Source organism: Annulohypoxylon truncatum, assembly GCF_022578515.1.
Source record: "Annulohypoxylon truncatum strain CBS 140777 unplaced genomic scaffold F4807scaffold_13, whole genome shotgun sequence".
In the NCBI taxonomy this organism is placed as follows: Eukaryota; Fungi; Ascomycota; class Sordariomycetes; order Xylariales; family Hypoxylaceae; genus Annulohypoxylon; species Annulohypoxylon truncatum.
In genome coordinates, this window is record NW_025953799.1 from 706,991 (window position 1) to 731,226 (window position 24,236).

Genomic DNA, 24,236 nt, shown 5'->3' on the forward strand with positions numbered 1-24,236 from the left:
AATCTATGCACGTGCATTGTCCTTGGGTCGCGTGCTGCTTTCACATGTGAAAATTCAAAGGTCTAGGAATTTATAGTCATCGCTTCAACTGAAGAGTTATTAGCCCTGATAACTCTAGACTCTTTTAAGTTCCCTTCCAACAATCGTGAAGTTGACGCTTTGTAGAATAGATGAATAAAATTGTATAATAATAGTTGAAGTTGAGGTTGCAAGACGAGTTTGAATTTTATTATAATAGTGGCCATCTTAAGTAACTCATGTATAAGATACGTAGGCATAGTTCTTAGGAAGCAAAGCACCTACACATATAGAATTAGCATTGAATATTTAAGAGACAATAGATTACCAACACCCAAACCTTGATATACACCACTGGGCAATTGAAGTACCTACATAGTAGTCGAGCAGGCCCATGAGATAAAGATACTTAGGTACTTACCTAGTAGTTTGAAATTCGAATTGAACTTCGAAGCATCGGGAAGAACGACCGGGCACTCTAGATAAGACGCACGGGCCACACACGCTAGCAGAATTGTTTGGACCTATCAATCGAATGAAGTCCCCAGATTCCACATTCCCAAACACCGCGCTCCAACCATCAATCTGGCAACGTTCGCCGATCCATCACACAAATCATACTACACTACCGTATGGACACCGTAGAACTTGCTATCTGCGGATTACCGAATACTATTACTAATCACGTGATTTACCGCCAACGACAAGGAACCGTAGAAAATATTCATCGCGAATAGCTTCATCAAAAATACGTCTTAATCGTCGTTATTCCGTCATTAAAGTGGTCGGGATCATCTCAACCGACTTCCGCGACCGTCTCTGAACCATTTAGTACGCGTCAATATCGTGTTTTCCCAGTCGGAATGGCCTAGGAAGCCGGCCTGAACCCTTGCTGACCGTGACTCTAGATCGTGGCGCCGATTCATCTCTTACAACGACGCGACGGTCCCCTCGACCACGGCCGAGGTGGATTCTGGGGCATGAATCATATTACCAACTCTTGCACACCTCTCGAAACATTTGCTTTATTCCAAGAGCTCAACAGGAACTTTCAGAACGGTCTAGTCATCGGCACCTTCAGTAACATCTCCGACACCCTCAAGAAAACACCGGTCATATACGAACAAGACGGGTACGATGCCAGCAGATTGAGCCCCGACTCTCTCCAGGGCATTGCCCTACAATTATTACGAGATGAGAAGAGACGGGAAGTCGAAGCTACGATAGAGAAGACTAATGCCGCGCAATCACCAACTTCTAAGAAAAGGAAGCTTCAAAGCCCCCCTCTATCCACCTTCCAGGACGCCTTGGAGCACACCGACAAACTCCCGATATTAGTGGAGAAACTCTACATACGATTCCGGGATAGCCTCATTAGAGAAATCAGGGAAGATGAGAGACGATTCGAAGAACTGCAACGCGAGCTGGCCGAGATCGAACGAGGTGAATGGGATGACAGGCTTGGTCAAGAGCAACGTGTGGATTCAAGCAAGAATGGCGTCCCTGGCGCCAACGAAACAATACCCGCACAGCCGGAGGCTCAACGAGCTGTAGCACCACCATCGGTAACCCCTTCGACGCCACCACCGGCGGCGGCAGCGACGCCTACGCCAACAACAGCTCCAGCTCCAGCTCCAGCACCAATACCCACATCAACGCTAGTTCCGCCTTTGCATAAGGCCCCTGATTCTGGGAGGAGAGTTGAGCCGCCTCACACGCCTCAGCCACCCCAAGAAAGGAAACCTATACATCCAATTCCATCGTCCCTCCCATCAACTGCTCGACCCTCGAACGACACACGCCATGTTACGCCTGACAATAGGTCACAAGAGCTAGGCCGGCCGATAGGTGGACCGACTCCTGTTCTACAGCATCCTCAAGCTGTCCAAGGGTACACCGCACGCCCAGGTTCTGCCACCCCGCAGCCTCCCATTGCGGATGGTCTGCAACGACCCGAGGGTATACCTAAAGGAAGAAGTCCTGCCCCGATACCGTCCAACCAACCTCATATCCCTGCTCCGACTTCTACTTCTGCTCCTACTCCTGTTTCTACAACCGCTCCTTTGAAATGGGAGCCTCTATATCAACCTCCCCATCAGCCTTCTCAGCCCTCCCATCAAATACCTCACCAACCTCCGCCGCCACCAGCAACACCATTACAACATCAGCTACCTCAACAAACGCCTGTTCCGTCTCCCCGTCCTCCTTACGGCGCGGGAGTCACTAGGCCCCCCACATTTCCCTCCCAGCCCCCTACCGCTCTTCCTCAGTTCCCTCAGAATTACTCAGGCGGTAGGCAGACTCCAGGGCAGTATGGTCAGCAATCTCGGCCCCCAGTACAGGGATCTACGCCGGCATCCCCTTCCGTTTTACTACCGCCACAAAGCGCCGGTCAAATACCACCATCTCTTCAGTCTTTGCCCTTAAATGCGGCTCCGGATGGTGCGGGACAGCCAATACCACAGCGGCGTCCAGCATCTGTGCCCGCGGCGACCTCTCCGAGTCCCAGCGCGGCATCCAGCCCTTACCCTCAGCATCGGGGTCAGCACATGCCAACTCAGACACCCGTCCGGCCGCCTGTCGCATTATCAGCCACACATCCAGCTGTAGGTTCTGCGAAACAACCTGTAACGCCAGCTCAATGGGCGCAATCGCCTGGCCCGACCCAGCCTAATTATCCTCCTCAAAGCCCTGCGCCTACCACACCAGCGCCTCACCAGGATCAACCTCAACCGTCATCGAGATCATATAACTCGCCATACAACCAACAAGCTCAGCCAACTAGCACTGCTGAACCACCACAACGCCCTCAGGTGCCTCCGCTGCAGACCCCGGCGGCCGTATCTCAGACTATTCGTCCGCCATCGATGACCCAATTGCAAACACCAATAGCTCTTTCGCCTCATGTCGTAAGGGGACATGGTACGAAGTGGACTTCAACGCCGACCCCCGCGACGCCTCGGATGGAGGATGGGACTAGTTATTTCGATTTCGATAGCCCGATGTTCGAGCCAATCAGCCCGCCTCCTCAACCAGCTCAGTTACCAAAAGCCTCTCCCGAACAACCAGGGAAGAAGGATACGCGAAAGGCTATACAAAAGCTCGATAAGTCAACTAGTAAGCCTAGAGGCCGACCGCGCATTTCACAGAAACCAACTCCTTTAGCGCAGTCAGAAGAAGCTCCAGCGGAACCAGATCTTTTAGGGAGCAATATTAAGAATGAAGAGGCAACTCCTCGAGCTCTCGAAGACATTGGCGATGTAGTTGCAGTAGATGAGCATATTCAAAGCCAAGCTCAGACAGAGCTCAGTCAACCATCTAATAAGCGGAAGCGCCAGGATAGTCCCCCGAATAGGGCGCCACCAACACCGGCTACCCACGTCTTATGGACACGCTCATTCAACAAAATCAGCCAGTCTGCTTTAGATCAAATTATTAGCCATCGCCACGCTAATATGTTTGCGCATCCCGTCAAGCCGAGGACTGCCCCTGGCTACTTCGAAATCGTCCTTCGACCACAAGATCTCAAAGGTATCCAGAAGGCTATCACGGCGGGTTCCAAAGCGGCGGCAGCGGCCGTGGCGACAATGTCTGATATAGAAGCGAATGCCACAAATGTCTGGCTTCCAATGTCTGTGGATCTAGTGCCCCCGCGAGGTATAATCAACATCGCACAGCTGGAGAGAGAATTGGTTCACATGTTTGCCAATGCAATCATGTACAACCCTGATCCCTATCGCGGTTTCGGGCCTTCATTTCTAAGGTCGAATCGGCGGGCTAGTCAAGAAGACGACGGGGAGGATTATCGGGGTTATGAAGTAGACGAGAACGGAGTCGTCAAAGATACCCGCAGCATGTTTGGGGAGGTCGAGAAGCTTTTAAGCGACCTCCGTAATGAGGTAGAGCGCAATGCTCCTCCACCCACAGGTGTGCCGCCATCAGTGAGCCGTAGTTTAAGTGTAGCGGGTGGTGAGGCGAACACAGCCGAGGATGATGCGGAAGAGCAAGCAGGAGACGCCAACAAAAGGCGAAGGATAAGAGGCTAGCGGCCGCCGAGAAGGTATTGGCTACGTAGCTAATAGGGTTATCCATGACGATACCCATTCTGTTGGATTGTGTGCAGTTCACTATGAAGTATAAAAATAAACACCAAACCAAGATCATTTGGTGACCTCGAGTATGAAAAAATTGTTATTGACTGATGTCTTCCTGAATGACATGGCATGCATGTATGTATGTGATAGATAACATACACTGATATACTTGCATGGTACGTAATTACTGCATATATTCTGTAAGACTGGCAAGTGCAACATTTGACCTGTTCTATATGCATGACGCACGGACTGAATTTATATTGCCCCACATATGCGTGCTCTTTAGCAGGTACCAAGTTACAAGAAAGACAACCTTGGAACTTGAAGTTGAATCGTTCTTATTCATAGATCCCTAGATTCACGATGAACGAGCCTCAATCTTAACTTCATTGTGGATGGTCCTATATATAACTATCTTGGTATATCGGTATTGTTCGCTACGTTGTTGCTCTTCTGATACCATAACTCTTATTTTCCTCGGTGCCCGATTTATACACGCATAAGTCGCGTCGGAACGCGTCAAGTGGCTGAATTATGGCGTCTCGTCGGGTAATTGCAGACTCTGACGACGAAGATGGCGACGACCGTCCATTGACTCCTCTCAGAGAAGACGCGGAAATCCCACCGGAGATAGAGCCATTGAGCCCTCAGTTACCAGATACTCAGAAGCCGATATCTGATACTACGGATCAGTCATTCTTCGCCAGTGTCTATGATGAGCAGCAGAGCAGGGCATTTGAACAATCTCAACTTATCGAGCAAATTGTCCGCCAGAGTCAAAAGGCAAGCGGAGGTAGTGACGTATCGCACCCGGCCAAAGGCATAGCTAAAAAGCCCGATGCTTCTTCCGCTTCTGATGTCACGACGTCGGTGGCCTTGGACAATCTAGGAAATCAATCGTCACTTTTTAATGGTGCATCCGGCGACATGTCACCGCGAAAAAGTACTCCTGGAGAATGGGATGTACCTAGTAGTGCCGAGAATGCAACGACATCAAAACCTGCTAAAAGCTCAAAGGGGAAGGACAAGTCGTATGGAAAACAGAAAAGAACTCCATCAAAATTTACGGGGAGTTCTGCTACGGCGAAGATGTTCATGGGAAATGATCCTGCACATGGAGCCCATCCTACAAATAATGAAGATGAATTATCACCACGGTCGGCAACGAAGCGGAGGAAGGTTTCACTTCATGACTCCGTGCTTCAGGATATGCCCGCCCCCGCGAATTTTTACATTGCCCAGAGCAATCTCACTACCATGCAGAAGCTCGAGTATCAGAGGGTCAACGTGTCACAGAATGTCTACTCTGGTTTACCCGTGACGCTCCCCAATCCAAAGTCAAGCGGTGTATCGACAGTTGCGTATTCGACGCCGAGCCGATACGCGTCTTCTGGACCACCACTTCCGTGGGAAAGAAGTCCTATAGCTAATACTCAACCTGCCGAAATCCCTGATGTCATAAACGTAAGTGTACCCACATAGATTGAGTTTCTGGGCTTCACTAATTCAAACTCAGATAGCATCTTCTCCGGATGTAATTGCCGCTGATCACCATAGAAACGCTCCAATGGCAGATATGGGTCCACCGTACATATCTACACATACAGTGGCCCGTGAAGTTGATGCGCGGGTTGGTGGCTCTACAATGGGTGACCTACCGAATAAGAAGAGGAAGAGGCCTAAGGATATACAGGATGAAGACGAGCTCGTACAGGATCAATCATGGGACCTTAATACCGACAATAGCAAGCAAGACAACCACAAGCGCCAGCGTCATAATGAACACTGGGTTTATTCGCCTAGTCTAAATGAAGACGACGGAGAAATCGAACTCATTTCACGTCCCCATGAGGAACTGCCTCCTCGGGAAATGGAGTGCGAAGAACTGCCAGGAGAAGACATATACAAGATCGATGAGCCTAAGCCCGAAACATCAGCGACAGAACCATATATTCCTGCTCTTGCGCCCGAACCCATCCAGTTGGAAGCCCAACCGAAACCGGCTCCCCAGCCGAAGAAACGTGGGCGTAAGAAAAAACAGCCTACAAACGAGCAAACCAATCAGGTTGAGCTTCCTGTTCAGAACCAAGCTACCGATCAAGACCCAAACACCGCTGCCAAAGCCTCCGAGGATCCAGCTGAGCCAGTAAAAGCTAAGAAGGGAAGAGGTCGGCCTCGGAAGTCAGAGCTGGCGAAGACCAAAATTCCAGTCGCTCCAGTCGCTTCAGAACCTGAACCTATCGTTTCACCTAAGACTCCCGGAAATGACGTTGAGAGTGAAGAATCCACTTCGGAAAGGACTGGGACGACTAAGAAGCCGAAAAATAAAGAGCAGGCTCAGAAGCAGGAGGGGGGAAATGTATCAATAAATGAGCCAACCGCGAACGAGAATGGAGACAGAGATGCGTCCCCCTTGAAGGAAATCAGTAGCAACACTAGGACACAATCCCAAAAATCCATGTCAACAGAAGCCGTACATGCAAAACCTGCCACCGAATCGCCAGCCAGTCCAAATATACCTCCTAAATCTCAGGAGAAAGCGCATGCAATCCCCAAACCCACGCCCACGGCCTCCCAACCCAAAGTACCGTATCGGGTCGGGCTCAGCAAACGGACAAGGATAGCCTCGCTATTAAAGGTTATCAAAAGATAGGATAATCGAATCAATCTGAATCCGCACAAGAAGTAACCCTTGCTGTCGTGAGGAATGGGACCGTTCGCCAAACGTTATATAAATCTTCAACACGTATCTTCCCGTATAATGTACGGTGTTTATAATGTGAACAACATCGAGGGAGAAACTTAAGCTGACCAAAGACGGATATTCCGCCCTTTCCCGTGGCTTCTTCTGGCATGTTATGCACCTATTTAGTTGATGCCGACTTACGAGGGCGTGCAACAGATTGGGTGGGCAGGGGTTGGGAACAGAGGACGACTAACTGCATGATTTCTGCAAATAGCACGTGACTCTTTTATAAGCTTATAAGGCATCCAGCGGGAAGCTTAAGGCTGTATTCGAGATGTCCAAATGTCATTTCAAAAGACAATCTAGTGCCACATATATAGCTGACATGCTGCTACCATTAGCGACATGGACCCATTCACGGCGATTGGGCTCGCAGGCAACATCATTAGTTTCTTGGATTTCGGGTACAAGCTGATTTCCATAGCCAAGGGCATTCACGCGTCGGCCTCCGGTTCAAGCGCGTATAATGACAACTTGTCTCATTCGACGCAACAACTTCAGCAACTTGTCAACAACTTGAAGGTGGCTAACCCGCTTGGCTCTTTCTCGGAACAAGAACGGTCTCTTCTTCGAGTTGCTAGTGACTGCGAGAGTGTGTCGGTAGAACTAGCAAATTTACTCGATAAATTAAAGGCTCCGAACTCAAAGTCTATGCGAGGCGCCTTTCGGGCTGCAATACGAAACTGGCGCAAGAAAGATGAGAAGGCCGAGTTGGAGCTACAATTAGATAGTTGTAGACAGCAGCTGAGCCTAGAGCTTGTGAGCTTATCCAGGTAAGGTGTAACTGACGTATATATTCTACCTAATCCTGACCCTGAAATCAACACAGATCCGAGTCATTGGAACGACTTAACAAACTTCTCGCCCACGGCCAAGCTAATGAATTCGAGTTGCGGTCACTCATCAAAAATGTGGAATCCCTACGCTTGGGCATCAACGTTTCCTGTCTCGGTTCCGAAGCCTTGGATCAAATCCGATCATTACTTCGGTTGACTGACGATGCCATTCTAGATGTTCGTCAGACTCGTATTCTGGATGCTTTGCGATTTGAACATATGAACGAAAGATTGGAAGACATTGAAGAGGCTCATCGAAAGACCTTCTCTTGGATTTTCGCAGGCGAAGCAGATACGGCCGGCGAGTATATAATGCCCGATGGTGTATCTATGCGTCCTCCCGAAAATGACTTAAGTGACAGCTCGAGCTTTGAGCGGGGATTATATGATCTACCATTAAGCGAATGTGATAGTGATTCACTTATGTCAGACGGCGGATCCGCCCACTCGGAGATTACTCGACAACAACGACGACGGCGGCAGCGGGAAACATCGTCGGCCTTCTCGGACATAGGTGTACCTAATTCTGCAAGAGAAAATCTAAGTGAAGCTCGGGATAGCTTCATTGGCTGGCTTCAACGAGATTCCGGCATTTTTTATATCTCAGGTAAGCCGGGGTCAGGCAAATCGACTTTGATGAAATATATTACACAGCATCCTAGAACGAAAGACTACCTAAGTGCCTGGGCAGGCGATAAAAAGCTCGTCTTAGGAGCTTTCTTCTTTTGGAAGCCCGGTTCCGCCCTTCAGAGGAGTATAAAGGGGCTCATTCGGGGGCTTCTATACTGCCTCCTCTCAGAATGTCACGATCTAATTCCTATCGTATTTCCTACGCAGTGGGAATCATCGGCTAATAGGGAGAATTTTCACATTGAACATCATGAATGCCAGCGAGCTTTTGAGAGACTTATTACTGCAAGTAGACGTGGTGGAGAGCATAAAATTTCGCTCTTCGTAGACGGCCTGGACGAATTCGAAGGGAATCACGCGGCCTTGATCCGGCAACTACTTGCGTGGTCAAACGAGAACTCGAACGTGAAGATTTGCGTATCTAGTCGGGAATGGGCTATATTCAGAGATAATTTTGGGGATTTTCCTAAGTTTCGACTACATGATCTCACAAGCTCCGACATTCGACTATTCGTTAGGGATCGGTTTCGCGAGATGCGTATTAGTACTTTGCTAAATAACGACAGCTCTTGGGTTGCCCCAGGTATCTTCGGTATTGAAGACTTTGAGAAAACAATTGTGGATGAATCGGATGGCGTGTTCTTATGGGTATCGATTGTCCTTCGACACGTCGAGGACGGGTTGGCGAATGGTGATCAGCTGAAAGATCTAGTAAGGCTGATTAAGTCTCTTCCAACTGACCTCGAGCCTAGTAAGTGCCTGTCTTTTTCACGTCGATTTCGATCTATTTCAGTCTAAATTATGCAACAGGAGGTCCTCTACGATATGCCTCCTTACAACAGATATTGACCATGACTACTATCCTAGTGTTCCAACAACTCTTAGAATCAATACCCCACAATAACCGAAGATTAGCATACAGCATGCTCTCTCTGGCTCATTTTTGTCATCTGCACCTGCACAACACTCCCCTAATGCAGTTTTCGTTCCTGGAAGAGTATATCGAAGACAGGAACTTCGCGTTATATTCGGGTGTCAGCCTATTGACCACAAAGGAGAGAGATGAACGCTTAGCAAGGTCCAAGAGACGAATATATGGCCTATGTAAGGGACTTCTTGAGCTACGCCCGAGCGACGCCCGGTGTAAACTTTCAAAGGTATTTAGGAGTGTGGTTCGCCTCATACATCGATCAATCTCCGAGTTCTTGGAAAGCCAAGATTTTAAGCAAAAGATGGATACGGAATTACCAGACTTTGACCCTCTGGACGCCTATTGCCATACGTACCTCGGTCTATTACAACGTGTTCGTCTCCCGGCCTCCTATTATGCATCTAAAACAAGGCCTAAGTACCCGATGCCTTACAATTTCTACGATGGACCATATTCAAACGAGGGGGTATTCTATAACCCTCTCTACCTATCGCTTAGGCATGAATTGGAAACCATGATTCTAGGACATATTGTTTCTGGCCAACGAGCTTCCTCGCGCTTTCATAAACTTCTAGATGCCGCCCACAAAACACTCAGTAACTTGGAAAGGAATTTTCCGAATAACAGGTGTACGTTAGTGGTGCGCGATTCGGATTTGGCTGTCCATTGTGATCCTAAAGACCTTGTTGTGATAGCTTGTGCGCAGATGGGCTTCTACGAGTACCTCATTCTAAAACAGAACATTAGCTGCGAGCTGATGTCTTGTTGCGCCTCTGTCGCCTTGCTCAGTTTCGGGTTCGTCAATTATCATGGTCCTGAGATGTGGAACACGACTTTGAAATTTCTCGGGGTCCTTTTTGACCACGGAGCTTCCCCCGATTCCAGCATAATCTCCGGCAGAGAATCCGCGTTCCATATGATGCTCCAGAACTGGTGTTATTGCAGAAAACTGAACCTAGCAGCGGTCGCCTTCATGCTGTACCACGGCATAAATCCAAGGTTTGCCTTAGTGATGGGCAGGACGAAATATACCTATTCGCACAATAATAAGTGCCCTGCTTTTTTCAAGGTATATTTTACTTCGGAGCAGTTCTCGCCAGACCCGGAACATGGGATGCAGACCATGCGTATACTAAGACGCCGCGAGAGACGCTACGTCATCGAAGAGACTCCCACCATTCTCCGCACCATAAAAAAATACGGCCAGGTCGTCGACTTAAGGACGCTCGTATCCTTCTGGTTCCCAGACCAAAGCGCCGTCCTCCAAGAGGTCATTGACTGGATCCTGGCCCTCGGGTGTCCTGTCGAGGCGCGCCACCGCGCGGAGCTGCAGGACCGGTTCGGCCCCGCGCTCCGCCCGTTCTTCGACCTGAACCACCCGAACTTTGTGCAATATAGCCCCGAGGATACGGGGCTCCAATTGCTCACCCGGCCTAATAGTTTGTTCGGGAGACACACGGTCTTCCTTTTTCCGAGGGCGATAATTTCAGGGCTTAGGCGTTGCGTGGAGGAGCCCGGGGCGACGGGTGACGAGATTGGGATGTCGTCGACTACACATTTGGTGGGTAGTCTAACCGAACGTCGACTAAGATGAAGCTTGGGATACAGTGGCAGGGTTGGTTGGCGTAATAGAAGGTACATGGCAATGGTGAGGTGATGAAGAAGTAGTATGGAGAAACAGCAGGGAGAAATACTGCGTGAAAGGAAAAAAAATAGGGAATAACGATAGGGAGCAATGAGGAGCAATGAGGAGTATGCGCGTCTTTGGATATGTCACGACGTAAAAAACTACCAACACCCCCACCTTCATTTGAACTCAAGCTTCGAGTCTATGGAATACGTCGTTCGTCAGTGATTTCTTGCTCGTTAAGCAGCATGTTACTTCCTTGCGGAATAACGAGATAGAGGATTCATCTATTACTCAGCAAGATGTAACCTATCGTCCCAACCAAACGATATAGCAGTTCTCATGAACATATTATTTTATACTCAAGTGGCTAGACTAATTCTAGCCTCCGAATTTCCCGTCCTATACTCCCGCAACACTAGCCCTATCACATTTTTATAGTTACAAAGCTGTAAACCCCACTCGGAACGCCAGTAACCCTTCCCTAACTCAATCTTGAGGCTTCCTAACTGTGTCTTCCACCGTGCTTCTCGATGGGGGCATGGTTTATAACATCATCGCCATAATGTTCTCTGAAACAATCGGGGCCACCCTAATCTTTCTCCTGCCGGGAAAAAAGAAATGCGTATCATTGCCTGCTCTTGCGACCTATCTAGTGCCGTTTCAGGCGCCATTATTGCCATCGAAATGAGCTTCGACGTTGCTTGTAGTATCCTCGAAAGGGCTCCCCCCTTCTTCGCCATCACCGCTCTCCCGAGAATCTTGGGTTGCTTTTTCTTTCCTCTAGCCATTCCGAGTATTCTCACGTAATCGAATTAGTTTGGAAGCCTTCATTGCCGGTATGTTAGAATAACATGAGCAGCCATCGTGAGGGATAACGAATATCATTCAAGTCCTTAAACTAACTCGATTCGTCTTCATATGTGATATCGCATATTTTGAAATGAAGTAAAGACTCTGGCGATAGCATACTGGAAAACCCGAGTTGAAAGAAGACGGTAACAGAAAGGGGCGAGATCGTGTTCTGTCTGCACTCTCGACCACGCGCAATGGATAATGTACCAGATACATGATAATATTTGCGCAACAACGTTGTACTGATTGGTGTCGTCTTATCAGTCATTCTCTTATATAAGCATATGCGATTGAGAGCTGGTAGCATGGATCATAATCGTGGAGGATGTTCCCGTAAAGCATCACTCATACGTCGAGGTAGGTTCGGGTCATTATGGCTGCCGTGGGCACCAGAAAGGGATCCAGAAATGCCGGGGGATGCGGTTCCCACCCGGCCTCGCTCTTGTAACCGGAAGTTCATGAGCCATCTTACATGCATCCCAAGTACACCCATAGTGCTTCGGATTTCGGTAAGCTGATCTTTGATCTGCGAGCTCTCGTTGAAGAGCATCATCGAATGACGACCTTCCACTTCGTTGAGCGCCGAAGAAAGGCGCTCGACCTTGGACTCCATGGTCTCGAATAGGGACAAGAAATACTGATCTCTAGACTCGTAAGGCGCATTCTCTTCGTGGGCCGATGCACCCTCAGGTAAGCTGATGTCTGAGATAGGTTCCGGGGAGCTTGTCGTGGGCATGGGAAAGCCGCGTGTTTCCAGGAACTTGATCCGTCGATCTTTCAACCGGTCCTTTTCCTGCAGTGCGCCAATTTCGGCTCGAAGTTCCGCCAATTGCTCTCCTACGGGTCCGACGACCCGGTATGCGCATATGAGGGCGTGCTCCTCCAATGTTTTACGTCTGACTTGTTGCGCACAGCCATAGGGGGAGAATTTGCAAGAGGTTTGGGCTTCGGGGCACTCTTTAGAATGTTCCTCGTGCTTATGTCGCACATACTCAGCCCTGCATAGCACACATTCCGCCTTTCGATTAGGGCACTCGAGGTCCTGGTGTTCTTCCAGGTCGGCCTTCTGCTTCACCTGGTCGCAGTATTCGCATTTGACATCATAGTGGAGACATCCCTTGCCAATGTCCTTCCTGACTACGGTCTTATCGCAGGAGGGATGAGGGCACGGCACGAGCGTTTTGTCACAATATCGCGCGACATGATTCTCGACCAAGGACCGAGACACGATGAGACCGCAACCGCGTATGCTGTTTGGGCATCTGACGGATAAGTTGTCTAGTTGGTTGTGAATGATCTTAGGAGCGGGGCGTGTGTCGGATACTAGCTTCAAAGGAAGTCGGTCGACCGGACAGACGGGGTTTAATGCGTGAGCTTGGATGATGCATTTCTGACAAAAGACGTGGTCGCAGGCGGTAATTACAGGGGCTATAAAAGGGACTCGACAGATCGGACAAATAAGGTTCTCGTCAACATCGCCTTCGTAGTCGAGAGCTCTCAGATCTAGGGCTGTGGCGGGAGCCTCGCCGCCCATAAAAGGTCGGAGAGCTAAGGTGGCGGTAGTAGTCACTATTCCTTCCTCCGGAGTGTTGGGCGGTGGCATATTCTGAGACGGTGTGCTTTCATAGGTGTCATGAATTATTGAGTCCTAAGGACTTCGGCCACATCGGAATAGTGGCAATTGTCAATGTTGACAAGATTAGAGGATGAACGTTGGAAGTTTAATGTTGTAAGTCGGAGCTGTTGTAAGTTCATACATACATACCATCTTATGACATATGGAGGGGCTAAATCCGTCTGGGATAAATGTATATCTCTTCCCCAAATTGATAATCATGCATTTATCACATACACTTGCACAAATCGAAGCGTTGCCGTAGCTTAAAATGGCAATTGTTGTCAAAATATTGGATACCGGGATCCGCTCTCTCGGGATCAAGGTTGCTTGTACCTGGGTAGACTGACGGAGTTTGTGACACCACATGCAATCTTTACTTTGATAACCTCATTTAGAGCAATCAATAAGTTTATTGTCACCGTCCAATGCGATTTTCTTGCTTTTAGAGAACATGATAATGCGTTGAATGAGTTATCTAGCAATTTGTTTAATACAACGATGTACATACACTACCCCGACCTCGGCAAATAATTAATCTTATCTATAGTACGCCTCGAAAAAGTAAAAAAAGTACGCCATTAGATCTGCTAGGTTCAGCTCCGATGCAGCTAAAGGAAAGACAACTCAACAAATTCCCACAAAAAAGTCTAAATAACACTTCACCTCCCTCACCACATCCACGGGGGCACCCAATTCACCTTCTCTTACATCTAGAAGGCGACTGTTACTATCTATCGCTTTGATTGAGTCGAAGGGAACCTGCTGTAGGTAAAAAATGGCAGGTAAATTGACCTTGAAAGTCACCAACAGGTCCCGGAAGGGCCTTAAGGGACTTCCTTCAACCGTTGAGGTGCCCGAAGATGCCACGGTCAACGACGCGAAGAAGATCGTCGCGCGCGCCGCCAACGTGTCCGACCACTACCGCATCGGCATCTTCGACCCCGTGTCCAAGAAGACCATCAAGGACAGGAACTCCCTCCTTCGAAGCCACGACGAAGTCATAAAGCGCGGAGAGCTGCTCGTCAAGGACCTTGGTATGCTGCTACCCAATACCTAATTATGTAGAATTACAGAGAGCAAGAGCTAACTGGCATATAAACAGGCACCCAAATCAGCTGGCGCTTCGTCTACGTGATCGAGTACCTCGGACCCTTGCTCTTCCACCCGCTCTTCCTCAGCCTACGGCACACGCTCTACCCGGCCGCGTACCCGTACCTGGCGCCGTACCTGGCGCCGTACGGCGCGCGCGCCGACCCGAGCCTCTCCTTCGCGCAGCGGGCCGCCTTCGGCATGGTGATGGCGCACTTCGCCAAGCGCGAGCTCGAGACCATGTTCCTGCACAAGTTCTCCGCCGCCACCATGCCCTTCGCGTACATCTTCCGCAACTCCGTCTTCTACTGGGCCATGGCCGGCTTCCTCGGCGCCCTCGAGATCTACGCCCCCTTCTCGCCCGCCGCCCTCGCCCCCGACGGCCCCAGCCCGCTGACCTACTTCGGGTTCTTCCTCTTCGCGGCCGGCGAGATCCTCAACTTCGACGTGCATTGGTATCTCGCCCACCTGCGTAAGCCGGGCGAGACCGACCGCAAGATACCCCGCGGCCACGGCTTCAGCATCGTGACGTGTCCTAACTACATGTATGAAATCATTGCGTGGATTGGTATCATCATCGTTACGCGTAGCCCGTCCCTGTTCGCCTTCATCTGCGTCGGCTCGTACTACATGTACACCTGGGGCTGGGGCAAGGAGAAGACGTACCGCAAGCAGTTCGGCGACAAGTACAAGAAGAAGCGCTGCGTCATGCTGCCGGGTCTGCTATAAAAGCTTGTTAAGCTTTGCGGCATTTTGACGATACGACTAATGTAGAGATGGATGTCCGCGTTCTGCCTTCAATGTCCTTGCCTAGGTATATTTCTAGACGAAAGCAAAGGGGGGGCATCGCAGGGCCAGAGACACGAGAATAATTAGAAGCGAAAGGAGTTCGGCAAGATGTAGAAACGGAGCTGTATCGAGCTAATACCGAACTAATCTAATGAGTCCTAGTTAATATACTATCGTGTGTAAATAACATACATAATACATTATTCGTCATGATATAAGATCTCGTTCGTGGTAAATTGCTTGGAATATACCGAGCATCGGACAATGAACAATGAGCTCTTTGAATAAGTCGGTCGTCCGTATAAGCGTATCAGCCACCCAATCCCGTTAAACCATAACTCCGTACCTGATATACTATTGACATAACCGTTTGCACTAAGCAAATTAGCTTTTGCCATCAGTTGTCGCAGGATGAGTTAGATCGTTATTCAGAACCACATCTTCCACAGCACCTGCGCTATTAGTATCCGGCGGTTGGACCGGCTCACGTGTTTCGAGAACGTCGTGAGCGTTATCGACTTCTATTCCGCTGTCATTGACGGCTGGTTCCTTACCCTTGAGTGAGCTTCCTTGAGACTCGGACGAAACCGGGTTTAGGGACAGAGAGCCTAGTGGTTCGTGTAAGTCTGTAGCCATGGCTTCGAGAATGCTCTCTGCAACAGCTTTGTCCACGGTGACGTTTATATCGTTTCTATCCTCCAGTTTTCCACTTTCGACAGCAGCATCTACGGCGGTGTGCCCATTTAACCCCCGCTCTTCGGGTTTCTTAACGTTACCATCGGCATCGCCCGTCACGCTCCCCCGGCGACTCCCCGCCCTACTATCATCAGCGCTGTAACTCCCGGTCCAGCTACTTCCGCTACACTTGCTACAGCTGTCGTCGCCGCTTCCGCTGCCCTCCCTCACTATGCGCATGGTCTCCTCTAAGACCAGGAAGTCCCTCTCCAGAACCTCAGCCCAGTTCTGCACGTTGCCGAGCTCCTTGATCTTGCGCTCCGTATCGCGGGCTAGTTTCTCAAGCTTGTCATTCTCCTTCCGCAATGCCTCGGTCCCCTTCGCTACGTCCTTCTCTTGCTTAGTCAGCGCCGCGGCGTTGGAGTGGAGCAGCGAGGCACGCGATTGCAGCTCCGAGTCTAGCATGTTCGACATAGAGGCTACGAGCGCAGCGCGGGCTTCGTCGATATGGAGCTGCGTAGCCCGAGAGGGCAGAGTCGGGTTTAGATCCATGGTCACGCGGGGTTGTGATCCGGTGGCGGCGGATGCGGTTGCGGTTGCGGTTGTAGTTGTAGGAGGTGAAGTGGCGCTACGAGATGCCGAGCCCGAATTAGACGGTTGCGGGCGTGAGGAGCTAGACTGCAATGATGGTGAGAGAATCGGCGAAGTTAAGGGGTTAGACAAGGCTGTCGCGTTGTTCGGGTGAGCTGACGAGGTGGTACCCAGGGTTTCGGGAACGGGAGGGTTGGGTGGTGCATGATTCGCCGATCTACTCGGGCTGGATGCCGCCGGAGCTGACATTTCGAGACAGTACTCTTCCGAGACCTAGTTACGCTTTGGAAACGGGTGAGTGCAGAATTGTAACCCACTTGAAAGTCGCGCAAAAATATCGAATGTTGCTATTTTCAAGGTAAGAAGGAGCTTGCTTCTAGACCTGCGGGCTGTTGTTAGACGTACGTATGCGGGGTCCTAATTGAGAATTGAGCCGATTGGAGGGATGCAGTATGTCATGCGTGAGAGCCAGCATCGTCCGTATATTGGTTCACCCTCTCATTCCTGTCAGACGCTGGCACAGATGTTACACGATGAGTCTGGACGGCAGACCTATTTTGCCAACCGAGATTCTTCGTAAATTATTCGTCCCAATCTACATCATACAGACCTTCCTCTCTCTGCGTGCTGACCCACTCTTCGCTCGCCAGGCCTCTGAGGAAACGTCGTTGGAGATCGACGCTATCCTTATGCCAGTCGCATGCATAATCACATGGCGGGGTATCATTCTCCCCGAAATAGTTGCAGATGAGCTTATGACGGCAAGCATTTGTACTCTCACAATATTCGGCTAACGCTTGCAAGCTCTTGGCGCGTGCCTCGAAGTTAGAGCATGAAATTGTGGTCGACGTATTTCGATCCCGTATAATTAAACTGCTGACTCGGTCCCTATCTTCGCGACTGTAATATAGAAAACAGTACGCCGCGTTTCCGTCGCGTCCAGCCCGTCCGGCTTCCTGGTAATACCCTTCGAAGGATTTAGGAAGCCGCCAGTGCACAACGAAACGGACGTTGTTTTTGTCGATGCCCATGCCAAACGCAGTTGTAGCCACGATTATATCGTATCCGGGTTCGTTAGAAACCCATTTGGCAAGAACTCGCTCTTTGGTTTCTTTAGACAGCTTGGCATGAAATGGCTGAGCTCCGATGCCCTCTTGTCTAAGTTGTGAAGCGAGGCTTTCGCATTCGTCCCGCGAGATAGTGTAGATAATGCCTGGTACATTATCAGCACGCTCACCGAGGGCGTCAAGCTCGCTTCTTCGCTCATCTTTGGCCCTACGCTGATAGACGCCCCGTATCCACTTAAGGAAATCATCTAGTCGTCGATCATCCTCGTCGCGTGTAAAGCGTATCTCGAAATGGAGATTTGGTCGATGGGCTGTCATCGTGAACGTTTTTAGCCTCCCTAGATTGGTGTCTAACCCAAGAATGTTAAGCACATCTTGGCGTACCTGATTGTTGGCCGTCGCCGTTAGACACATAATCGGCACGTCGGGAAACGATTCACGAAACCATGCCAGTCTCTTGAAATCTTTACGAAAGTCATGACCCCATTCTGAGATGCAGTGGGCTTCATCGATAACAATGCGTGCAAGCTCTCGTTGTTCATGGACCACCCTCAGCCTATCCCGAAAACGGTCTTGAGCACAAAGTTCCGGAGTGACATAGAGCAACCGAATACGTGGATGACCAGTTTTGAGGTCATTCATGATACGATCTTTCTCTATTAGGGGCGTGTTGCTGTTCAGCGAACTAGCATCGATATCAGAAGCCCGGAGAGCTTCTACCTGGTTCATCATGAGACTCAACAGCGGCGACACAACAATAGTGACTATAATCTCATGTGAGCAATAAATGCTAGAATAAGAGGGGAGACGTTGAGCACGTACTGCCTTGATCTACTACAGCCGGAAGTTGGAAGCATAAACTCTTGCCAAAGGAGGTTGCTGCTTGAACGAAAACATCGTTTCCATCAAGCGCGGCTTGTATGATCTCTCGTTGAAATGGACGAAAACCAGTCTTATTGAATTGGCGGCGTAAAGTAAAGTCTAGGTCCGGGAAAATAAAGGAGTTGGATCTGACAAGAGCGGGCATCTTGTGTTCAATGGACGACCGTCAGAATATCAAACACCTGAATAGCTCGAGTCGAGTTCTTGCAGGACCCCTATACAAGGCCCCTATGGATAATGAATGGCACAGCGTAGACTTCCTTATGAGTCTTTGTGGGTCAAAACTGAGCCTTTCTTCTTTAGGTATTGAACGGGCTTCGCTTTTCCCCAGTCTGCAGAATCGAGATGAGGCACTGAGTACCTAGAGTGGGTACATGAATTTGCAACTGGGTCATGCATTACAGTCGGACGTGGTCCTTGATAATTGCAATGGATGTTTGTCGTTACAAGACACGGCCACTCCGACTTTGTGTTATCAAGATCATCGATAAATCTCGAGCCGTTTGAAAGAAAGTGTGCCTAAATTGACGGTTAGATTTAGAGTTATGTACATAGATTGAGTTTTAGATTTACAGAGATAAGATGGAAAGGGCCTTTTGGTCTGACGTTATGAACTGACGTACCTTCCCCAAGTAGGAGGTAGAGTATGAAACTACCTGGGATACACTTTGTTCTTTCCTTCTCGAAGTTGACTACTTCTGTATTCGGTGATCCTTCAAGTATCTATCTCCGTCGCGACTTCTGAACTAACCTTCCTTGATTGCCTAATCGTGTTCATCTCCACTTGTCGCGTGGGAAAAATGGAACGTGCCTTGCATTTCTTGGTGGTAGACTAATTGGACCCGAGGACAGTATTTGGTCTGTGCGTATTTTGAGATTTAGTGATACGCCGCTAGCGCCCGTTCTCGCCGACTAACGCTCACTAATTGGCGCCACAACTGTAAGGTACAAAGTACCACGACTCATTTTCAAGTTACACTATCACCAATTGTGTTATTGGATTGGTTATTTCTGTCTCCCAATTAAGTTCTTATGCAATACGATTTTTCAAAATACGATATCGACGATGTTATTTCTAAGGAGTTTATAATACGCACAAAGTATGACTGGACAAAGATGCGCCGCAAAGAATCCTATTTTGGAGATTCTCACTTCTCATCACCCACTGAGCAAACAGGAAAAATAAATAAATGGCGGCTGGCAGGCTCATCTCAAGCCTCTCGAGCCTCTCGCACGAGTCAGGATTATCGGCGCACTGAAAACACGAGCAGGGGGGACCCCAAGTGCAGCCCCCACCTTCTTCTTTTTTTATTATCTTATTTTTTATTTTTTTTTTACACCTTTTTCCTTTTTGGTCTGATTGGTTCACACCGACTTCCCCTTTTCGATACACCACCTTAGGTAATCAATCCGGGCGACGCACCCTTTCCTTTCGAAATGCTGTCTCAAAAACCCAGCACAAAACACACACCACCGTGCAGCTGTCAGACCCCTTTCTTCTGGGCTCCAAGGTTCGTCAAGTACGACGGGTACCTAAAGCATGTACTGTCTACAGCATGTACGCAGGTCTTAGGTACTTGCATAGGTCGACAAAGAACATTGAGCCCCCTTCTTTCCCACTAATTGCTCAGGTGGTGCCGTGGTGCCCTGGCGCCCTGGCTGCCCAAGACTCGATCCCTTGTGTCTTCATTAGGTCGCGCCTAGCCCACATCCCCCCTAACGACCACCTCAAAGAGCTCCAACAAACAGGGGTTTGCATACGGGTTTGCATAGGACCACAGGTACCTAGCGGATGAACTTCTACACTTTTCGACACTTCGACTACATCAGTGCTTCACCCTTCACCCTTTCGCCTAGACGTGTTTCAACTTTCCAATCTTTCACGAATCGACACGACCTGATCCCAAGAGTACCTCTCGAAACGTCTTATCTCTTACACTTTGATTCTACCTATACTTTCTCCAATTTATCCTTGAGATAGAAAGTCGAATTGTCGATGTTTCCAACCTTTCGTTTCTTCTCCCATCACCTATCCTGGATCTTCTCAATTCTCTAAATACCTATTCGAAAGTGATCCCCTATACTACTACGATGAACTCGACTGTTTCACACCATTCACCGACCTCTTTCCTCTAGATCAATTTGGTGCAGATATTCGTTAAGGGTTCCCCGGAACGGCATACGTCGATCCTACACTGTCGACCTGATCCCCTCCTACCTGGTTTCGTACGTACGCCGCGTAAGGCTTTCTTGCGCCATTCGGTAGATCGGATTTGCGTGTGTCATGGATGTTGCCTTCGGCGGCATGGCTGCTACAATCATACCACCTCAATCCTCGGCATCGAGAAATTTATCTACCGGTCTACCTCAGGGAATGAGACGAATGCCTCCCGCCTTCGCAATGCCTCCACCACCGCCCCCAATACCCGAGCAGTTCAATACAGCTACCAACGGCAGCGGTAGCTCGGGCTCAATGTTGTCTGCATCGGGTCCCCTATCTACTAATCAGGTTATCAATCTCGCTAGGCAGGCGATGGGTAGTGCTCTACGAGAGAATGAGACTCAGGCAGCTGGCGCTAGCGGTGTCAGTACCGAGCTCAAGCCCGGCGTCACTATCGATCTTAGTAGGAAGAATATACAGGCACTGCCCGACGAGGTGGTGGACATAATTAAGAATGAGTTGGAGCGGTCAGTATTCTCTTCGTCAAATACGTACCCCGGTGAAGCGCTAATGCGTTTGGTTCTGTATAGGTTAGCACTCTCTCACAACAAGTTGTCGTCTTTACCATCTCGATTCTCCGAATGTACTCACTTGCGCTATCTTAACTTGAGAGCCAACCAAATTAGGGAGTTTCCCCTATCGGTAATTACATCCTCCTTTCTCCGGGCGTATGGATTTGTGTCTCACTCGTGTTCTAGCTCTGCGACATCAAGTCACTGGAGATATTAGATATGGGGAGGAATAAGATCCGTTTGCTCCCCCCGGACATCGGGAAATTAACCTCGCTTAAAGTGCTTGCCTTACAGAAGAATCGAATACAGGAGCTTCCGCTTTGTTTAGCTGATATGGTCTCGTTGCAAATGCTGAGATTAGACGGAAATGACATAACCTTTCCTCCTAAAGAGGTACTCCGCGTTCAAGCCAGCAGTCCTCCCAACGAAGGTTTCTTGGAAAAGAGCGAGATAACGGAGCTCGCCGTTACGGCACACATCAAGAAATATCTAAAGCAGAAGGCCTTGAGCATGAATGGGAAAGAGAAAGACGGCGAAAATGGAGGAGATGAGCTCAGCGATGGAACCGAGACACCTCGAATGCCTATAAGGAGAGTAGTCAGTGGCCGGTTTCCTATCCGAGTGAACGGTAGCGATGTGTCGGATCTCCGATCACCGGCCGTGCTACGAGCGCCGCCCATACCGTCCCGATCACATGCTCGGGGTCTCTCCCAGCAAAGCACGGCCGTTCGCAAACCCGGTGTTATGCCTCTCACCATAGGCAACCCTAACGAAAGGGTGCGCTCGAACAGCGAAACCTTGTTGCAAGCATCGGGACAAGGTCGGCCGTCAGAACGACACAGGCGCATGGGGATTGTGTCTAGAAAGGCGACCGAGCTCGGGACCTTAGAAGAAGGCCAGGCGAACAACAGATTCAGTCACTACCGAGGATTGAGCCACGGCTCGTCCATGACGGGCAACCTGGATCCGAATGCAACCTCTGCCGCCAGCCCGAATAGCCCGGCCGAGCCTTTACTCAATCGACCGAATTATGTACGGCGCCTTTCTGTTCTACCAGAGCAAAGAAGGGAATCGAAAGTTTTCGATCCCATCATCGAATCTGCGAAGGGTATTCTCTATGCGATCTTCCAGGTCCATCCTATGATTCAACTCTTTACGAGGCTGACCAATGATGGTACACCAAAGCGATCAAGCCTTGAGATTGTCTTCTACAACACTAACTTTCACATTGAACAACTCGAGCAGGAGCTTCAGAAGCATGAGTTTGCCGCAGAGAACAGTCCTTACACAGCACGCGAGAACGAGAATGTTCAACGGGCTGTCTTGACCTTGATTAATGCCTACAGCCATATATGCCAACTTCTAATGAATAATATGGACACCATTGTGGACAACGCAGACCCGCGTTATATTCGCACCATGATGATGCTTTTGTACCACAGCATCATGGAGCTCCGCATTACCTTTAATGAGATTTCCGGGGCTTCGTATGGGCCTGGGTTCAGCCAGGAACACCCCCGGCTAGGAATCGAGGATACGATTCGAGTCCATTCGCGAGACAGCTCGATGACACCAACGATACAACGACCTGGTTTGAACGCCCGACCGCGACCTGGTGCTTTCGTCCACAACCCTAGCAACCTCCGAGTATCAACAGACGTGTCAGTTCCGTACATTAACGGTACTGGGCGAATGGCTCAAGTTACCTCTGCAACACCCCGTTCTGGAGAATCATTCGCATCTTCGAATGGAGACATCCGATTTCCCGTCAATTTTAGTGCCGACGAGCGTTTATTCGAGAAAGTATTCTTGGCGCTACAGAAATCATCGGATCTTGTCATGCGTATACTTCCAAATATCAATCAGCAATTCATGGCCCTCGGACGCAATGCCGAAACCCAACGAATGCCAGAGCACATGGTACATTGTTGGAAGGGCTTAGTCGCCAAATGTTCTATTGCGATTGCTGACACGGAGCGCCTTAAGGACCGACTATCGCTTATTAAGTTGAAGGAACCCGGTGTGAGAAACGATCCTCTCTTCTGGAGTCTCTGCAAAAGTTTCATCGATTCTTGGGCCGAGTTTGGGGGTAGGCTAAAGTCCTCCATGAACCAAATATCTTTCCCGCAAGATATTCGAACTAGATTACGACCAATCCAAACCAGCGTAAAGGAGACGAACCAAATTATAATGAGTTCCCCTTGGGGGTATCTTCTTCGACATGCTGATAATTATAGCAACACGCCCAATCATTATTCCCCTAGCCATTACGCGCCTAGTCCCGGAGTTGCCCAGATACAGCTACCTATGACTCCTCAGAGCGCCGCTCTCGGACCGGCCGTGCAGGCTACGGTGCCTTCAACGCCGCAAAGTGCGTCTTTTGCTAACGCTTTTAATGGAAACGTTTTCGAGCGTGCCGATGCGTTGATATCCATGGGAGGATTGTCGATGTCTCGTTCCGGGACTATGAATAGTGTCTCTACGTCCTTGAACTCATCTTTCTCTTCCACCACCTCGTCGCAGGATGAACGCCAAGGCATACCGAATATAGTAAGTCCTAACGGCAGTACAGGCCTAGCAGCCTCGTACCGACTTAACGGTGGAAATAAGCCGACGTTCTAGGGAAAGTCGGCCTCATCCCTCCGCTAACGAATATGTCATGCATCCCTACGTTATATCAGTACAAAGCAAAGGCATAAGTTCGCGAATCGACTGTCTAGTACATAAATTTCGCAGCGGTGTAGTATTTTATCACCTACGTATCCAATCACGAGGCTGGAAGGAAACCCTCGGGATTTCGCGCCGGTTCCGTTCGGAAAGAATATCGGTTTCCTTTCTGCTTTTTATCTAACCCAAATATGTTGCATCGAAGGTATCATCCTCGAGTACAAAGGAGAGGCGAGGCAGGAGTCAGCCTATGGCGGTGCCAGGACGCGGAGTCAGTCATTTGCGTGGTCTTTTTTTATTGTTTGGTCGTCTCTACATCGGAAAAGTCTCTTGAGCAACGCATGGAATCGGCGTTTGTTCAAATAATGTGTGGATCGAATCAATG

At 49.4% G+C, this 24,236-nt stretch overlaps 7 protein-coding genes across 7 annotated transcripts; 5 read left to right on the top strand and 2 right to left on the bottom strand.

Annotated features, from left to right (window-relative positions):
- Positions 1-596: 596 nt before the first annotated feature.
- F4807DRAFT_423593 (uncharacterized protein) lies at positions 597-4,288 on the top strand. The gene has a single exon (XM_047997794.1). It carries the CDS (start codon positions 999-1,001, stop codon positions 4,062-4,064), a length of 3,066 nt encoding a protein of 1,021 aa, XP_047855010.1. The 5' UTR covers positions 597-998; the 3' UTR covers positions 4,065-4,288.
- Positions 4,289-4,454: 166 nt separating this feature from the next.
- Positions 4,455-7,029, top strand: F4807DRAFT_423594 (uncharacterized protein). Its single transcript, XM_047997795.1, has 2 exons — positions 4,455-5,579; positions 5,632-7,029. The coding sequence occupies exons 1-2, from the start codon at positions 4,650-4,652 to the stop codon at positions 6,766-6,768; spliced, it is 2,067 nt and encodes a 688-aa protein (XP_047855011.1). The 5' UTR covers positions 4,455-4,649; the 3' UTR covers positions 6,769-7,029.
- Positions 7,030-7,037: 8 nt separating this feature from the next.
- On the top strand, positions 7,038-11,179 carry F4807DRAFT_68385 (uncharacterized protein). The gene is made up of 3 exons (XM_048003341.1): positions 7,038-7,634; positions 7,691-9,078; positions 9,138-11,179. Exons 1-3 carry the CDS (start codon positions 7,207-7,209, stop codon positions 10,850-10,852), a joined length of 3,531 nt encoding a protein of 1,176 aa, XP_047855012.1. The 5' UTR covers positions 7,038-7,206; the 3' UTR covers positions 10,853-11,179.
- Positions 11,180-14,011: 2,832 nt separating this feature from the next.
- On the top strand, positions 14,012-15,398 carry F4807DRAFT_68446 (3-oxo-5-alpha-steroid 4-dehydrogenase-domain-containing protein). The gene is made up of 2 exons (XM_048003343.1): positions 14,012-14,392; positions 14,461-15,398. Exons 1-2 carry the CDS (start codon positions 14,134-14,136, stop codon positions 15,174-15,176), a joined length of 975 nt encoding a protein of 324 aa, XP_047855013.1. The 5' UTR covers positions 14,012-14,133; the 3' UTR covers positions 15,177-15,398.
- A 38-nt stretch (positions 15,399-15,436) lies between these two features.
- Positions 15,437-16,946, bottom strand: F4807DRAFT_68462 (uncharacterized protein). The gene is made up of 2 exons (XM_048003344.1): positions 16,908-16,946; positions 15,437-16,849 (listed from the first exon to the last, which is right to left on the bottom strand). The coding sequence occupies exon 2, from the start codon at positions 16,749-16,751 to the stop codon at positions 15,621-15,623; it is 1,131 nt and encodes a 376-aa protein (XP_047855014.1). The 5' UTR covers positions 16,752-16,849; positions 16,908-16,946; the 3' UTR covers positions 15,437-15,620.
- Positions 16,918-19,286, bottom strand: F4807DRAFT_68424 (ATP-dependent DNA helicase). The gene is made up of 3 exons (XM_048003342.1): positions 19,075-19,286; positions 18,392-18,970; positions 16,918-18,333 (listed from the first exon to the last, which is right to left on the bottom strand). The coding sequence occupies exons 2-3, from the start codon at positions 18,594-18,596 to the stop codon at positions 17,084-17,086; spliced, it is 1,455 nt and encodes a 484-aa protein (XP_047855015.1). The 5' UTR covers positions 18,597-18,970; positions 19,075-19,286; the 3' UTR covers positions 16,918-17,083.
- Positions 19,287-20,491: 1,205 nt separating this feature from the next.
- On the top strand, positions 20,492-23,924 carry F4807DRAFT_68480 (RAM signaling pathway protein-domain-containing protein). Its single transcript, XM_048003345.1, has 3 exons — positions 20,492-21,139; positions 21,203-21,314; positions 21,371-23,924. Exons 1-3 carry the CDS (start codon positions 20,736-20,738, stop codon positions 23,804-23,806), a joined length of 2,952 nt encoding a protein of 983 aa, XP_047855016.1. The 5' UTR covers positions 20,492-20,735; the 3' UTR covers positions 23,807-23,924.
- Positions 23,925-24,236: the final 312 nt, after the last annotated feature.

Bases quoted from the DNA above. Each gene is read 5' to 3' on its own strand.
- F4807DRAFT_68424 (XM_048003342.1), bottom strand. From the start codon at position 18,596: ATGCCCGCTCTTGTCAGATCCAACTCCTTTATTTTCCCGGACCTAGAC. The intron at 18,334-18,391 runs GTACGTGCTCAA...ATGAGATTATAG, and splicing joins GGCTGTAGTAGATCAAGGCA to TCACTATTGTTGTGTCGCCG.
- F4807DRAFT_423593 (XM_047997794.1), top strand. From the start codon at position 999: ATGAATCATATTACCAACTCTTGCACACCTCTCGAAACATTTGCTTTA.
- F4807DRAFT_423594 (XM_047997795.1), top strand. From the start codon at position 4,650: ATGGCGTCTCGTCGGGTAATTGCAGACTCTGACGACGAAGATGGCGAC. The intron at 5,580-5,631 runs GTAAGTGTACCC...ATTCAAACTCAG, and splicing joins AAATCCCTGATGTCATAAAC to ATAGCATCTTCTCCGGATGT.
- F4807DRAFT_68480 (XM_048003345.1), top strand. From the start codon at position 20,736: ATGGATGTTGCCTTCGGCGGCATGGCTGCTACAATCATACCACCTCAA. The intron at 21,140-21,202 runs GTCAGTATTCTC...GGTTCTGTATAG, and splicing joins ATTAAGAATGAGTTGGAGCG to GTTAGCACTCTCTCACAACA. The intron at 21,315-21,370 runs GTAATTACATCC...CTCGTGTTCTAG, and splicing joins TTAGGGAGTTTCCCCTATCG to CTCTGCGACATCAAGTCACT.
- F4807DRAFT_68385 (XM_048003341.1), top strand. From the start codon at position 7,207: ATGGACCCATTCACGGCGATTGGGCTCGCAGGCAACATCATTAGTTTC. The intron at 7,635-7,690 runs GTAAGGTGTAAC...AAATCAACACAG, and splicing joins GAGCTTGTGAGCTTATCCAG to ATCCGAGTCATTGGAACGAC. The intron at 9,079-9,137 runs GTAAGTGCCTGT...ATTATGCAACAG, and splicing joins TCCAACTGACCTCGAGCCTA to GAGGTCCTCTACGATATGCC.
- F4807DRAFT_68462 (XM_048003344.1), bottom strand. From the start codon at position 16,751: ATGTCAGCTCCGGCGGCATCCAGCCCGAGTAGATCGGCGAATCATGCA.
- F4807DRAFT_68446 (XM_048003343.1), top strand. From the start codon at position 14,134: ATGGCAGGTAAATTGACCTTGAAAGTCACCAACAGGTCCCGGAAGGGC. The intron at 14,393-14,460 runs GTATGCTGCTAC...GCATATAAACAG, and splicing joins GCTGCTCGTCAAGGACCTTG to GCACCCAAATCAGCTGGCGC.